The following is a 15583-nucleotide window of genomic DNA, read 5'->3' on the forward strand; positions in this document are numbered from 1 at the left end:
AGTTGATTATAGTTTTACTGAAACGTGGACCTGAACCTTGCAAGCTAAGAGCTGGGGGGCAAAAGTACCCAGCTACTTCTGTTTCCAGCTCACCCAACCTCTGCTTCTCAGACTGCTCTTCCACTGCGCACTGGGGGCCAGGGGAGCCTTCTTGCCTTACACGTCACTTCATGCCATGGGGGAACAATGAGCCGTGGTGGCGTTTGTGACTTTGGAAGTCCTTGGGCTTGTCTGGATCCAACCTTTGTGATTCTTCAGCTCTGCGGCCTACAAATCCTGCATAACAAATCACAGACCACATCGCCTTAGGGTTACAACCCTGGGGTCAACCTTAGGAAAGTTGTGGAATCCTGGCATGTCAGTTGAGTCTTCACCATTGAAAAGCTAAGAAATCAGACATCATGTGATCATTTTGTGAGATCTGCCTGTTTGGTACAACAACAAAAACAACCAAAAAATGGGGCTAGAGACAATAGACTGATGTGGGGAACAGTGAGGTGGGAGAACGGGCTAGTTGGCTAGAGGTAAAGGAGGAAGGGGCAGGGGGAGTGGAAACAGGGGCAGGTCCATTCTACCCTTGCCTATGGTCCCACACCAACTACCTGTATTTTACAGAAGTCGGTCTTTAAGACTCAGTACTGTGAGAAAGGATTTCGCTAGGATCAGGAGGGAAATAGTAGTAGCTAGCTTTGGAAGGAGGGGAAGAAGCAATAGAGAACTTCCTTGGTTACCAGTCGTGTCAAGAAACAGAAGTGGTTGGAAGGACATAGTGTGTATGGAAGGAAAGGAACCACTGCCTTTCTCTGAAGACCACAACAATCTTCTGCCCATGTTTTGGTAGCTATTTTTAGAATGGTAGCTTGCTCTTATCTCAAACTGAAATTCTAGCATACTGTTGAATTTGTCCATACCTGATTGGCTATGTGACTCTTTGGAAAATCAGATTGTAATAACACAATCTGGGCACCTGCTGTCAGGACAGAGGGCCCCCATGCTTGAGCTACCCCCCAGATTTCCCGGGAACCCTGACCTATGCTTGATCCAGAACCCTGACCCTGAGTTATTGCAGGTTGAGCATTGGGCACCAGATCTACATGTTAGATATTTCAAATAGTAATCAGTTCCGTCGACCATGAGCAAGTTGTTTTAACCCACCTGAACCTCACTTCTTGCATCTGTAAAATGCCTGCCATCATGTGTCGAGGTGTCCCCAATGAACTCTAGCCTTTTGTGAACATGTGTGTATTTTCTATCTAGTCCAAGCATATTAATGTAGCTTGAGACATACAGGAAACGGAGTTGAAACAAATCTGGGTGCTCCAGAGGCCCACTTTTGTCTTGGAGAATGTGTTTACATGGAAAGACCAGGCAACAGAGGGTGTAGCACTACTTCTCTGAGCTCCCGTGTCCCCGGGGTCATTCAGCTCTCCTGGCAAACCTGCTTTAACACAGTCTCCTGGACATCAGAGTCTATGCCACATGATTTGAGTCGGTTCTCCCCTGTGCTGAATATGTACCGACTCCTACAAAACCTTGTAGAGCAGCGTGGCCTGTCTTTCTGACCCTCTCCCTGCATCTGGAGGAAGGGATGGGTGGGGGCCTCCCTGTACAGGGTTTAAGTCTCATGATATCAAGTTATCGCCAGCCACTGTGGTATGAATTTGATCCCCGTCCAGGGAGCTGACCCACTGACCCACATGGTGCAGCAGACCTCTCCTGTCTCGCTTGCCGCTCCCCTTGGCAGTGTATTTCAGTAGATCTGCCTGTTCTGCTCCCCACTATATTTCTGGTGACTCCTCTCACCCCCTACACCTCTGGCCTGCACCCTAGTTCTTGTTTGTATAAATAAATAAAAAATAAATCTTTAAAAAGAAAAGTGGGGGTGGGGCCCCAGTTCCAAAGGGTAGTAATTGCAGCTCCCTGTTTCGGGCTAATGGCAGGAGGAGCTGTGTGCACACTGTGTGTTATTGTGACCTCCAGCCCAGCTCTTCTGTGAGAGCACAGCCTCTGGTCCACTTGGAAAAAGGAAGTCGAGGCTATCATCAATCCAAAGGCAGAAAAGCTGGCACCCTGCTCTAGGAATCTTGCTCATAGCCACATGGGTGACTCTGTGGGGAAACTTATTTTTTTGATTACTTTTGAGGTCTGTTCTAGACCTACTATCTATTATAAGAGCCAAGCTTAGGCATAAGTAGGGATTTGGGCACATACATGTCCATGAATCTCTAAATAGTTCTGGTTCTATGGAGTTCTAGGGACATGGTGCTGCTAAGTTTGGAGTCTGAGTGTGCTTGGTGTGTCGGGACAGCCTTGAGATAGCTTGAGGTTCTCCTTAGCTGTTCCAAATGTTGCTTTGGAAGACAGCACACCTTTGAGGAGTGAGCAGGCTTAGTGCCACAGCCAGACTCTTCACCTAAAGTTGGCAGGCAGAACATTTGGCTCTGTTTGGATGACTTCCTCCCTCCGGTGACCTGTGTCTGTTACTCACCAAACCCTAGCAGCATACCAAGATATGGAGCCTTCAAGGACTGTATTAGCCAAACTGAGGTGCAGAGACATACACTCTGGGTGGACTGCTTAGCAAAGATAAGAGAAATCATGTCCATCACTTGGAAAATGTGCTCTGGCTAACCCAAATGATTAGAAATAGTCATTTCTTTCATCTAGACACTTAATTCCTGAAGCCTAAAAGTTTTTGTATTTGATGACAAAATAGAAAACAGCTTACTGTCTTAAACTTACCAACTGATTTTAAAATTTATTTCCAACTTCAGGTATGATTGAAGGTTTTATATCCTCAATCTTACCCCACAACTCCCTACACCAACAGTTATTTTCCTGGCTAATTATGCTTAGCAAATAAAGTCTTCAACCTTTTGAGACTGCTTTCAGTTGACATTCAACTGCTATGAACTGTCCAGAAAGGTCGATGATCCTCACAAACCTCCCCTGTCATCTTCCAGGAACTTAAAGTGCAGACTTGGTTTGAGATAACATTAACACAGTAAAATTTTAGCTCATTTCCCCCAACCACCTTGCCCTGCAAAGTCAGGAAATGTGAAAGTTCAAGTTCTCAGAGTCGTCACAACCCCACAGACCAAGGCTGGTGCATGATGCATGATTAGTTCCAATTAGAAGTATCCCGGAGTTTGCATCAAATGCCCATCAGCCACTGGTCCATGGGGGTGGGAGGAAAGGCTCTGGAAATATTTTTTGCTTTTACTTTCTCTTCAACAAGTCGTTTTAACCTTCCTTTGAACTCTCATATGTTAAATGCCTAGCTCATCGATTTTTATAGCATTAGGTAACATCAGTGAAAGTGTTTTTATGAACACTTAGCATTTTCCAAGATGCTATAGTACATATTATAAAGTTAATATAATGGATTTTATATATTATCATGAATAATATCTGTCTATTCAGGTAAGGAGTGTTAATTTGTCTTGAGAAAGAATGGTTGGCTGTCTCATAATTTATCTTATTGTTTCTTATTTTAATCTATATCAAATTGGTTTTGTGTATTCAAATGTCATTAATAGAACTGTTACCTTTTCTTCCTACTTCTATCACATCCAGGAGCGTTTGGTCTGAGTGATAGAGCTGGTGACATTGCCTGATTAGTATAGAGTCTTTGTGACCTATAGTGGCTTGAGAATCAAGTAGGTCTCTAAATTCTTGAGGTTTTTGTGGGGAGAAAAGGCATTAACAACACAGAGAGCTTATATTCAAAATATCAGTAAAACTTCCTAGCCTTCATTGACCTCCCTGGTCTTCTTGTGTAGGTTTTCTTTAGTGTAACTGATCTCTTCTATTTTTTTCTCTCATTTCCATTTTTCTTTACTTTCGTTATTAAAGAGCAGTTTTGCAAGATCAGAGGAATGTGGGTCCTTGAAGGCTTGTAGTCCTGCTCCCTGACACACACATTTGCATGCACACATGAACACACATGCACACCCAAAGTGACTTCTCCCTAGCCAAGGCAAAATGAGAAACATTCGGAAAATGTACTGTGTTTTCATGACCTTGCTTATTCATCTTAGAAAAACTATCTGCTAGTCTTGAACAATGGCCTCCTGGTTTTTTAAGTTTCTTTCTTTCTGTTGAACTAATCTTTGTGAGATGAGGCAGTAGAGGATAAAGGTTTTTTTGTTTGTTTTTTAAGCTTGCTTTTAAAATGACCCAATCTGGTAGCATTTTCAAGTATTGACAAAACAGGAAATGTAAAATTGGGGGTCACTGATGTCAAGCTGATTTCTGTATGTTTAATGGTACTTGCTAGTAAAACTACCCTCCTCTGCAGAGGTAAGGAATGTTCCTTCCTGCTCATGCAGGGCAAGAGCTTTCCAGTCTGTGTTCCAGCTGACGGGCCTGGACTGATTCTGCCTGAGGAGAATTGTTTCTGTGATCTGAGCCCACCGCAGGAGCAGGGGCCCAGGTGGATTAGTGCATCCATTGGCTTTATTTATTTTTTTTTTTTTGAAAAAACTCTTTCCTGCAGGAAAAAAATTGAAGGGGGCTTGCCTTTCCTGGTATTTTCTTTCCTTTCTTCTCACATATGCACACACAATTGTGTGCACATGTGCACAGGCTTTCACACCCTGTTGAGGGTGAAGCCCCAGGGTATTCCAGACCTAGTGGCTTCGGCTGTCAGTACGCCTGGTCCTGCTGGCTGTGGCCTGAGGCAGCTGCCACTGTCCGGGTGTGGCCAGATGAGCAGAGTGCTTCACAGCAATACAGGCTGGACAGAGGCCATGGGGATCCCAGCCCCTACATCCTGCAATCTGGGGAAAAAAGCCATCATTTGGCCCCACAAAATGAGCATTGTGTGGCATGGTCTTGCCAGAGCCCCACCATCCTTTCCATGATCACCCCCTATGGGTCAGAAAGTCCTGGCTGATCCTGACAGGAGGTGGGGAGGGGCGGAGCATGGTGATCATGATTAGGAGGATGGAGACAGAGGCTGATGCCTGGGGGCTTGCTGAGCCCCACAGAGGACAGAGCTTGTCTGGGTTCCCTTCTGGCTGTTCTCTCTGGATTATTGGCACCAGGTGCTGTTAGGTAGGTTTGTGACAAGGCTGTAGCCCCAACTTGCTTCTGAATGAGCTGGGCTGGCCTGCCTCAGACACTTGTTCCACGTGACTTTGTATGGAAGTAAAGATCCAAAATGAGGAGAAACAAGATACAGGGCAGGAATAGGGAACCTGCATTCATTGAAACAGCTTGTGGTGGGGCTGGGGCTTCAGATGGTGCTTCTGCTTCTCACTGGAGGATTGAGCAACAGCAGGAGCAGCATGCGGGTATTTCCCACTGTGGAGGAGGCGGGTGAAGACCAGGCCCAGCTTATGTCATTAGCTTCCCTGGAAATAACCCCCCCTCCCTACAGCACACCGAAGCCGTCCCAAGCCGCCTGGCTCCCAGCTTTTCTTGGAAAATGCACTTCTAGGAACATCTTCCTGGTTTGGCCTCGTGCCCAACCATGCCCATGAGTCAAGTTTGAGATGGAGGTGGTGTCTTATGCTCTGAGGATGGGGTGGGGCTAAGTGGTCCTATCACAGATCCTGCCCTGGGGTCCACACCCCAGCACAGTGGGGGTCAGGAGCTGTCAGTGTGGATTTCTGTGCAGACAGCACTGAAAGAGCAGAGGGACAGTGGGGAGTGAAGGGGCGCCTCCCCCTGACCCCTCATCTCCTTTACACCCTCACCCTGTCTCTGGCAAATATACCTGTTGCCATGCCAGCCACACCGCAACCCACCCCATCTGGCTTTCTTATTCTGAGATGCAGGGAGGTTGCCTCTTAGACCCAGGTACTCCCCACAGTATTTAAGGCCCGGTTCCATCATGCATGCGGTTCAGGATGTGTAGGTGTAAAATTGACAAGAAGTCGCCTCCATTCTGAGGTTTCAGTACAGGGATTTGGTTCATCTCTACAAGGTCCCGGCGGGCTCCACGCCACTCACCGTGTCCCTCAGAACCCCAAGGGTCACCCTTAACGTGCACGTCGCTGGGTGTTCTTCCCTGTCAGGGTGTGTTCTGGGCCACTTTCAGGTTTATTCACTCAGGCATGCATTTCTGGATTTGCTTTCCCTTTCCTGGCAGCCATGTTCTTCCCAGACTGTCTTGTCTCAGACCAGAAAGAGACACACATAGAGGACAGGCAAGAGCCTGGGCTACAGGCATGGAAAGGAATCCCCAGATGCCCCAGGGTGCCGACCTGGTAGACCAAGCCCGGCACCCCGCAGCCTATGCTCAGCAGCTGAATCAGCCTATAGTCAGGGGTGAGCCCTGGTTATGGTCACCAATGGGGGGCCTGGGCTCCGCTGTCAAACTCCATCCCACTCTCTGGCCCATCTGCTGTCTGCACTGCTGAGGGAGGAGGAGGCCACACGAGCAGGCTGCAGATGGGCAGCCTGGAGCCAATCCTCAGCCAGATTACCTGAGAACACAGGCTAGGCTGTGCTCTTAGAATTTGAATTAGTGGCTGAGAGCACTTGGAATGCTGAGTAGCAGATTACCTGACTGTGTTTCCAGTGACAAGATGTGTACTGAATTCTCTTACCACAAAGCCTGGAGGTGAGTGCTGCTGGGCTTGGACAGCAGCTCCCTGGCGTGTCCCCTCCCACACTGCCGCCCTTCCACCCTGGGGGCTTGTCACCCATGGTCCCAGGGCAACCAGTGTAGCTGGAAGCATTTCTAGCCCCTGGGGTAGAGACAGACAGCTTGCCTTTGACCAGGAAGGGAAATCTTATCCAGCCATCCCACCACACTGTCTGAAGAGGAGATGGCATATTCCCAGGGACTGGGCACTTGGTTCCCCCAAACACAATCAGCGCAACTAAAGATGCCTGCCTCAGTCCCAGAACCTCACATACCATGTGGCTAGTTTCGCTTGAGAGACAGGCAGTGGAGCCATCACACCTGCCCACACCGCAGCCTGGGTCAAGCTTCTGTCCACAACATCACCTGTGCCTGCACCCCCAGTGCCCTGGGCTCCGTGCCCTGGCTTCCGTGCTTCTGCTCTGCGGTTTCCTTTAGCGCCAGGACGCCAGCACTGCAGTGGGAATCTGCCCTTGCCTGCTTTGTCCATGTTTGGGAGCACAGCTGTAATACCCTGACCTTTACCAAAGGGAGTGTTTGCCCTGGGAAAGTCGGCAGGAGCATATCTGCATCCTGGTGGTTGGAGATCTCAGGCCAGGATGCAGAGACCTCAGGTTGGTCCCCTCAAGACCCTCATGTGGCTCCACCAGGCCTTGAAGTGGCTTACTGGATATGTGGGTGCACTCTGATAATTTTCTCTGTCCCCGGCCTGTCCTAATCCAGCCGGGCACCTGCAATTCAGTGTGGACTTTCCTCTGCCATCCATACCTGGCTGATTTCGTTAGGTCACACCCGAATTTTCCAGTCTTATTAAATTCATTTGAGCTGTCATCCTTCACAAGGCAGAGTTCCTAGTCTGTGTGGTCAGGAACCACTTCTTACTCATCTCTGAATCGGCAGCAGCATAGCAAAGTCCCTGGTTGGTTAAACAGAAGGAGGTGAATTTAGTCCTGGGCAACTTTAGGTGTTTCGCTGCTTTCTAAGTCAAAGGCAGAAGACGTGGAAGCACACTTGTAGGTCCCCTCAGGGTATTTGTGTTTGTATTTGATTTGTATTTTATCCACCACCTGATGCAGAACCTGCCCCAATAGTGCTGCTGTCCACGTATGGCATGAACATCTGGCAGGAGACAGGAGCCGTATTAAAAAGTTGAGAGCTGGCAGAAGCAAGGAACATGGCTTCATGATCAAAGAGGACTTTCCAGTTTGCAAAGCACATTGGCCAGTGTTCCCTGCCCCCACCCAGTAAGACATTATTCCCACCTTGCAGTGAGGTTAAGAGAACTCCTGCCTTTCCCTAAATCACATCTCAGTAAATGGCTGAGCAGGAGTCAGCTGCCTTCTTCTTTCCCCAACTCTCTCTGATGACCGTCGGACAAGACCTACCCAAGTCTGGGATAGAAGAGAATGACTCAATTACTCTGAGTGTCAGAAGTAATGACAGGGAACCTGCCTCTCCTGGCTGGCTGTGGATACCCAGATGTGGGGTCCTTCTGAGCTCTGAGGGGCTCAGACTGATTAAGGGGATGGGAGGAGCCCCCCTCCCCCAGACCGTGGCAACCATGTGTTGCAAAGAAATTCTGAAATTTGTAGAAGGTTGGCCTCCCCTGGCCTCAGTGCTGAGTGAGACAGCATCCAAAGGCAAGGCAGCTTGTCCCAGACGGTGACCTGGGATTTGAAGCCATGGGACTCTGAGACCTTTCAAGAAACCTCAGATGGATTTTTCTTTTCATCATGTGTTGAGTAAAGTAGAGAGATGTCACTTCTCTCTTTTTCTCCCCCGCCCCCCACCCCAGGACAAGACATTTCAAAGAAAGTATTAAGTTCATTCATGAGTGCCGACTCCGGGGTGAAGGCTGTCTTGTGCACTGGTAAGTAGTCAACCCCTTTCCTCAGAAAAGCCTAGAATGTTCTACTCAGCTTGGTTCCTCATCATTTTAAATGTGATTATTTCCTCTCCTATTAGTTTTTTTTTTTTTAATTTTTAAAATAATTTATATGTATTTTTAATGGAGGTGGTATTTGGATATCCCATCAGGTATCACCACCATAGGGCACCCCACCCCCACTCACCACTTGAGCCCTGTGACCTGTTAGCCTCTTTGTTGAAAGAGGACCCTAAATTTTTTCTTTCTTTTCACACTTAGAGTTTCTGTAGGGACTATTAGAGTTCCTGGACAACAAGAAGACTTAGCCTCCTGCTAACATGCCATCAAAGCAGCCTCTCAGGATGTGCCAGAGCTTGTAGTTCCCTGAAATCCCAGTAGCCTTTAAATGTGGGTGGCTAGCATTGTATTAGTATCTGACCAAAAGACCATTTCTTCTCCATTTACCAGTGGGGCTTTTGTGTGTCTTTGGCTTTGACCTTGCTTTGCAAAACTCTTAAGAGACTCTTAGCATTCAGCAGTTTGTACACAGCTGCTCACCTACATCCAGCTCTGCTTTGTGGGTAATGCACCCAACAGATACATACACACCCCATGAAAAGAAAACTGCTCAAATACACACCACCCAAGGATGCAAGCTCTGGCACCATGCCTGGAACATGTCAGCTCTCCCTGAATATAACTCTCATTTTGATCATTGCTTATATCACACTAATAGCATCACTGATCTGCCTAGGGAGCCAGCAGCCAGCCAGAGTTCTGGTGCCAGAGCTCGGCTGTCTTGTGAAGTGCATGTTGAACCTGCCCCTGAACTCTCTCCTGAGTGAGGCTTGATATTAATGAACTGAAAGCTTAACATCTTTTTGAGTTTCCCCAAAGAAACATACCTTGCAATTTCTCGGCTCCTGGGAAGCCTTGATGCCGGTTGGTGGCCCTCAGTTGTGTCTGGATCTCGGGCCAGTAACTCATGATCGGGGGCAGGAACACTCGATAGTTTACTTCCCAAATGGTGCTCTGCAGATTTTATATCGTGCTTGAGATAGGGTGACTTTTCATTTCACTCCTAAAAAGAGGAAGACAGGTAAGAAACACAAATTATAGGTTTGCTAAGATTCATTTATATTTTCTTTAAAGCACTTTTGGGCAGTTAGCCACTTTTAAAAGGGAGTTCTAAAATCTGGCAATTTAGAATCTCCAAGGATATAGCTCAAAAGGATGTATTTTTATTAAAAACTCAGTATTTCTCACATAAAGCCCTAGGGAAGAATCACCACTATCGTGATTTCATTATTATTACTATTATTATTTATACTTTCATGGGTGTAGGCCTGATGTTCTAGGATTTCAGACAGTTGTATAAATCTAAAGGTACTCTTTTCTAAAAATGAGAAATTTGCTAAACTTCCGTTGCCAACACACTCTACGTCTGACACAGCACCACCTTTTCGTGACCGCATTAATTTGCATGTACATTTAAAATTGTACATTGTACATTTAAAATTGTACATTGTACGTGTAAAATTGACCCCTTACTCAGTCTGCTAGAGACAACCGTTACTGTCTGCAGACCGTTCACCTAGGCCCTGTGTCTGAGACCTCAGACACGTGGAATGTGCCCATCTTGGTGGTCTGCTTAGTTATATCAAGAACAGGAAGGGTTCAGCAAGAACGTCTATATTTAATGGGCTTTTTAAATTATAGATTTAGCCCTCAGATATTTAAGAAAATCAGACTTTTAAAAAGCATGAAACTTGCTCATCTACTGCAGGTTATAAATGGATGTATTGCTTAGATCCTGAACTCAAGCACCCTTGATGTGCCTTAGTTATTTTATCTGTCTAGGAGGTTGGGGAGATATAAAGAAGGGTTTGGGAATAACAGAAAATTATAAAACTGATGTGTTTTTGAAACTAAAAAATGTTATAAATCAATAATACTTCAGTCATTAAATTAGTAGGTAAGTTAAGTAAATAAGTATGTGTCTAGAGCTGTAACCAATAGAAAATCAATTTTCAGGGCCTCCCCTGGTGGCGCAGTGGTTGAGCGCTGGGCTGCGAAGCTGCCCACAGCCTCTGCAGCGCTGGTTCATTCCCCAGCCGCCGGCGAGGGTCCCACAAAAAAAAAAAAAAGAGAGAAAATCAATTTTCAGATGAGGCTCATGCCAATAAAGAATGTTGGAGATTCTAGTGTTACTAGAAGTTTACATGCTTCTGAGGAATTTCCTAGTAAGTGACTGGCTTGGGGCCCAGTACTAATCCAAAAGCAGGAAGACTTTCTAGAATGGGCTCTGCAGAATCCCCTCCCAGCTCTAAATGGGTCGGGAGATGGACGTGTGGATCCTGAGCCTTCCTGCCTGGGTTGGGGTGGTGTCCTCTCGGCCCTCAGCCTGGCTGGAGTGTCCAGGAGCGTGACCCTGGTCATCGCGTACATCATGACTGTCACTGACTTTGGCTGGGAAGATGCCCTTCACACTGTCCGTGCCGGGAGATCCTGTGCCAACCCCAACCTGGGCTTCCAGAGACAGCTCCAAGAGTTTGAGAAGCACGAAGTCCACCAGGTAACCCTGCTCGAGACGCTGGCCACTTAGGCTGCTGCCCCTGGGAGACAGCCTAGAGGTTGGAGTTGCAAAAACCCATAGTCTAGGACCCTAGAGGTTGGAGTTGCAAAAACCCATAGACAGGCCTGGGTCAGAGACACCGCACCTAATCTCCAGGGAGGCCATCTCTGGCCCCTGGCTCACCAGCTCAGCTATAGGACATTACCTTGACTGCCTTGCCTAGGCCCTGTAGGAGCTTCTGTTTCCCTCCCTTTGAGCCAAGTGTCATTTTCTTATTTGGCTTGCTGTCCAGGCTTGCCCAAACCCAGGGAGAAGTGGTTATTTCTCTTGTTTCACATTGGTGGGCCAACTACAGAGCTTTGATTGCCCGATGTCCATTTATTTCCTCTTATATGTGGCAAAATCTGTACCACTAAAGACCAGCTTTTTTAAAGTGTGAGGGTGCAGGTGTGTGTATGTACGTGCATGTGTGCGTGTGTGGCAACATGGTTTTATTTCCAACTCCTCTAGTACCGACAGTGGCTAAAGGAAGAATATGGAGAGAGCCCTTTGCAGGATGCAGAAGAAGCCAAAAACATTCTGGGTAAATATAAAGAGCAAGGGCGCGCCGAGCCCCAGGCTGGTGCCAGGCGGTGGAGCAGCCTGCAGGCGCTGCCCGCTCTGGCCTATGGCAACTACACGACGGAGACCTAGCGCGGACCAGCGGGCGCCCGCCTTTCCGCTCGTCTTCGTGGGTTCCTGCCCGACGCCCTGGTGTGCTGGCTGCTGCCGTGGAGTACAGGAAGGGTTAGGGTGGCAAAGGTGGGCCCAGCTCCTTCCCCACTACCACGCCCAGCCCAGCCTCGGCCCCTCCTCACGCGCCTGCCCTGCCCAGCTTGCTGCGCTGACCCGGGAGGCTGCTGAGCGGCCGTGCTGCTGCACTTGCGTGGTGTGTGGGCCAGGGGCACGTCTGCAGGAGCGTGGCTGTGTCTCTGAGTATGCATGTGAACACGAATGTTCCCTCCTGCTGGAGCAGTCAGGTCCAGGCTGCTGGATGGTGTCGCCACCTTTCCCTTTGTCCAAGACTCCACGTGGAAGGCGAAGGCGTTTGAAAATGACACCTGAAACACTGCTCAGAAGCAGTCGTGCCTCAGAGCAGAGAGCAAGGAGAACTCGGGAAGCCACATGGCTGAGGGCAGCAACCTCCCCAGAACCCAGGATGGTCATGGCTAGGGCAGCAGCAGACTGAATTCCCCTTGAACTGAGTTCCAGGGCCCTGGAAGGGTTGGGGGCTGAGGTGGCGTGCTGAGCATTGCCTTAGTCTTAATACAAGTGCCCCCAGGGGTGGCTCCTTGCTGCCTCAGGTCAAGGCTGTGACCAGCCCATCAATCCTAGAGTTCTACTTGGTGTTTGCTCTTGGTGGCACTGCCTGCATCTCAGGTGGGGAGCGCTGCCATTTCAGCCAAAGCTGGTGCTCTGGGTGCCTTCCTGTCCTGCTGCCCAGCCTCACATCCTCCCAACCTGTCGCTGCTGGTCTCCCTCCGCAGGGGCCTCTTCTCAAGGTTTGCATGCACCTTCAGGAATCGGGCGGAAAGAGCATTTCTTCGGCGCCTTCACTGTTTGCTTTTAAAAATACACTGACAAATGCCTGGGGGCGAAGCACCTTTGTGTATGCTGTGGATTTGATATTTGATCTCAGCTACCTCATTAAATGTTTTTGCAAAAGGTGTTTTTTGTTATTCCAATCCACTCTGTTTCATCAGTTTGGAAAACATTCAGCCGGGATTGCTTTGGAAGCCAAAGGGAAAACTATCCATATGGTTGAGCTACTGAAACTTTCTGCCCTGAGCTCCAATAATGCTTCCCGGTGGCAGCTTGGTCGGGGGGCAGGTGTCTGGGATGCTGTGGGCAGTTCTTGATACTCAACTCACATTGTTTAAGCACGGGGAGTCCCGTGAATGAAAAATCATGCTCCACTATTCCCTGAAAAGATGTAACCCCGTTTTTCCAAATTCCACCACAAAAAGAACCCCTGAATAAGAGCGGTCTTCCTGCCGCGCAAGGGTCTGTCCTGACTGATCTCTCCAGGTAGGCAGATACACAGTGAGAAGGGAAACTGACCCTTGAATTATCCATTGACAACTGAAATAATTCAGCCTATCAAGTACATTTTCTCTTTGCTTAAGCCAAAAAAAAAGATATGTAAATGTGTGAACAGAAAGGTTATCTGGGAGAGATACTTAACAATGTGCGTACATTTCTGAACTCTCAATATTCCTGTAGGGCTTGAAATGCTGTTTGAATATTTGTTGCCAGTAACGTTCTTTCTCCACAGCCACCCCGGGAATTCTGAAGTACTGGGCTTTGCTCAGAAGACTGTAATGCATCTGACGTTTCTGAAATATCGAAAAGCCACAGCATTTAGGCTGGTGCTCCCCCAAAAGATAAGCAACCCAGGGTTTATTTTTAAGTCTCAGAAGGGATGTGTCAACTTGTTTTTCATTTGAAACTGAATACCTATGTCATCATGGTGTTATTTGTTGGGGACAGAGGGTACTCTTTAGCTAGGGGAAAGATTTTCACCTGTGTGCCTGTTTCTTTGACTCTGATGCCTGTAAAGCAATCTCACGAGCCTGCAGCCCTGTTTTGCTATCCTTTCCAATCATCTCGATCGCTCCTCCTAGGTCTCCACTGCCCAAACTCTGCTCACGTGTTCTTAAAATTCCCCAGCTTGGGAAAGAGCCCTGATGTGTGTTTTATCCCTGGTTTGTGTCCCCCCTTGGAATGCACCAACAGCTACACATGTTTGGTTAATAAAGGACAAATTAGCCACATCTAATGTCCTGTGCCATGCGTGCTTCTGTTAGGGGGAAAGGATGTCCTGAGCAAACTCCATACAGGTTTTGTGGACTCCATCCCCACTCCAAACTGGAGCCATCTAGATACTGGAAACTACAAATCCCATCATCAGCAAACGGAGTGTTGCAAGAACCTGAGGGTGGAGTTAAGTAGCCATAGTTTTTGTTTAGGTATATAACCAGCCATATGGCTGGGGTCGCCCTCTTGGCCCTACTGTGCTTGGCTTTTCGCCAGCTCTTGGAGGGTCATTGGGATTCCAGGTCAGCGGAACAGGTAGGACACATTTACGAATTTATCTCCTTGAGTTATTCATTTCCTCATTTCCCCTTCCCTTGTAAATAAACCCTGTATTAACCTTTTGTGTGTGCCTGCAGTTTAGCATCAATAAGTCCCCTTTAAGTGCACGGGTGAGGACCCACAGTCAGGCACCCCGTTTCACATCAGGGTTGCTCTGTAACACTTCCTTAGCACAAGTGTGAACCCATGTGTTTCTGCCTTGGAGAGCAAGATCACTGGACGTGGCCCCTCCCATGATGATGCTGGTTTGATTTTAGAGGCTGTTGTTTTCCTCTAGGAGGGAACGCAACAGATGGCAGTCTCAGTGAATTCACTTGTCCATGAGAGAAAACTTGATCTTCATGGTGAGCAGACAGAAATCAGGATATCTGAATTATGTTTTACCTGAAAGCATGGGGACAGAATATCAGGCATTCCTGGATATTCCCACACCACCTTTTGCATGCTCTAAAGGGGTCTGGCCACCCTTCACACAAAGGCAATGCAGACTCTTGGTGTGAAGAATCACCCAAAGTTACCCTCCCCTTGTGAATAAATGCCCAGTGAAATGCAAAGCAGGGCCACTGAGGCCCAAAAATTTGCTACAAATCTAAAGAATCTTCTGGTGAGGAACTGTAGGAAAGGGGCAGAAGGGACCATGCAAGTCTGGGATGAAAGGAACAAAATCAAAGTACAGATCAAGTGAATGATTACCACTGTCAGCCTCCCCACGTGTCTCTCACCCACATGCCTCCTCCAAGCCCCGCAAGGCCCTGGTGCAAGTCCAAAGCTGAGAAGCAAGTGAGCCTTTCTCTTCCACATGTGTCCTCTTGAACCCTCTGCCTTCCATCTTGCACAGCTTCACCTGGTTGCACAGTTTGACCACTCCTCAAGTAGGGGGAAGAGGGGACCGCCTCTAACAAATCCGGGGGCGGGGGAAGGGAAATTTCCACTCCAAGGTGGTTTAGCTTGAGCTAGAGGACATGAATGCTGGAGCTGATCCCCGTGGGCCTTGACCGTCGGGGTGAGCCTGACGTGCCTGCCTAGTCTCTCCATCCAGTACCTAGAAGCTCCTGGCGTGGGGTCCCGGGGAAGGACTGGGGCTGTGCGTTGGGATGAAGAGGACCCTTCCTGCTGGCAGTGGCCCTGAGGGTCATGAGATGATACACACTGACAAGTTTCAGGCATTGAAATACCTGTTCTGACTCAAAAGGCTGCTGCGGATACACAGGTAGGCTGTGCAGATGCCACCGAGACACACACGTCCCAACCAGATGTCCACACAGATGCCCCAGTCACTCACAGAGGCTCAGAGGGGCCAGGAAACTGTGAAACTGGAAATGTTGGTGCTGCTTTCCCTGAACCTGCATCTTCTCACCCCAGTTGTCCTGGGCTCTGCATAGAGAGTCACTGAGGCTGCAGTAGGGGCCTG

General features: G+C 48.3%; 1 protein-coding gene across 1 annotated transcript in view; it reads left to right on the top strand.

Moving 5' to 3' along the window:
• The window catches only part of DUSP22 (dual specificity phosphatase 22), a 58487-nt gene extending 44646 nt beyond the window's left edge, over nt 1-13841 (top strand). The window contains exons 5-7 of the mRNA XM_037519159.2: nt 8391-8465; nt 10866-11037; nt 11548-13841. Coding sequence (XP_037375056.1) covers nt 8391-8465; nt 10866-11037; nt 11548-11730 — 430 coding nt within the window. The 3' untranslated portion in view covers nt 11731-13841. The remainder of the gene's footprint in view (nt 1-8390; nt 8466-10865; nt 11038-11547) is intronic.
• Nucleotides 13842-15583: the final 1742 nt, after the last annotated feature.

This window comes from Talpa occidentalis, unplaced genomic scaffold (assembly GCF_014898055.3).
Source record: "Talpa occidentalis isolate TD23 unplaced genomic scaffold, MPIMG_talOcc4v2.1 talOcc4.2, whole genome shotgun sequence".
NCBI classification, from domain to species: Eukaryota; Metazoa; Chordata; class Mammalia; order Eulipotyphla; family Talpidae; genus Talpa; species Talpa occidentalis.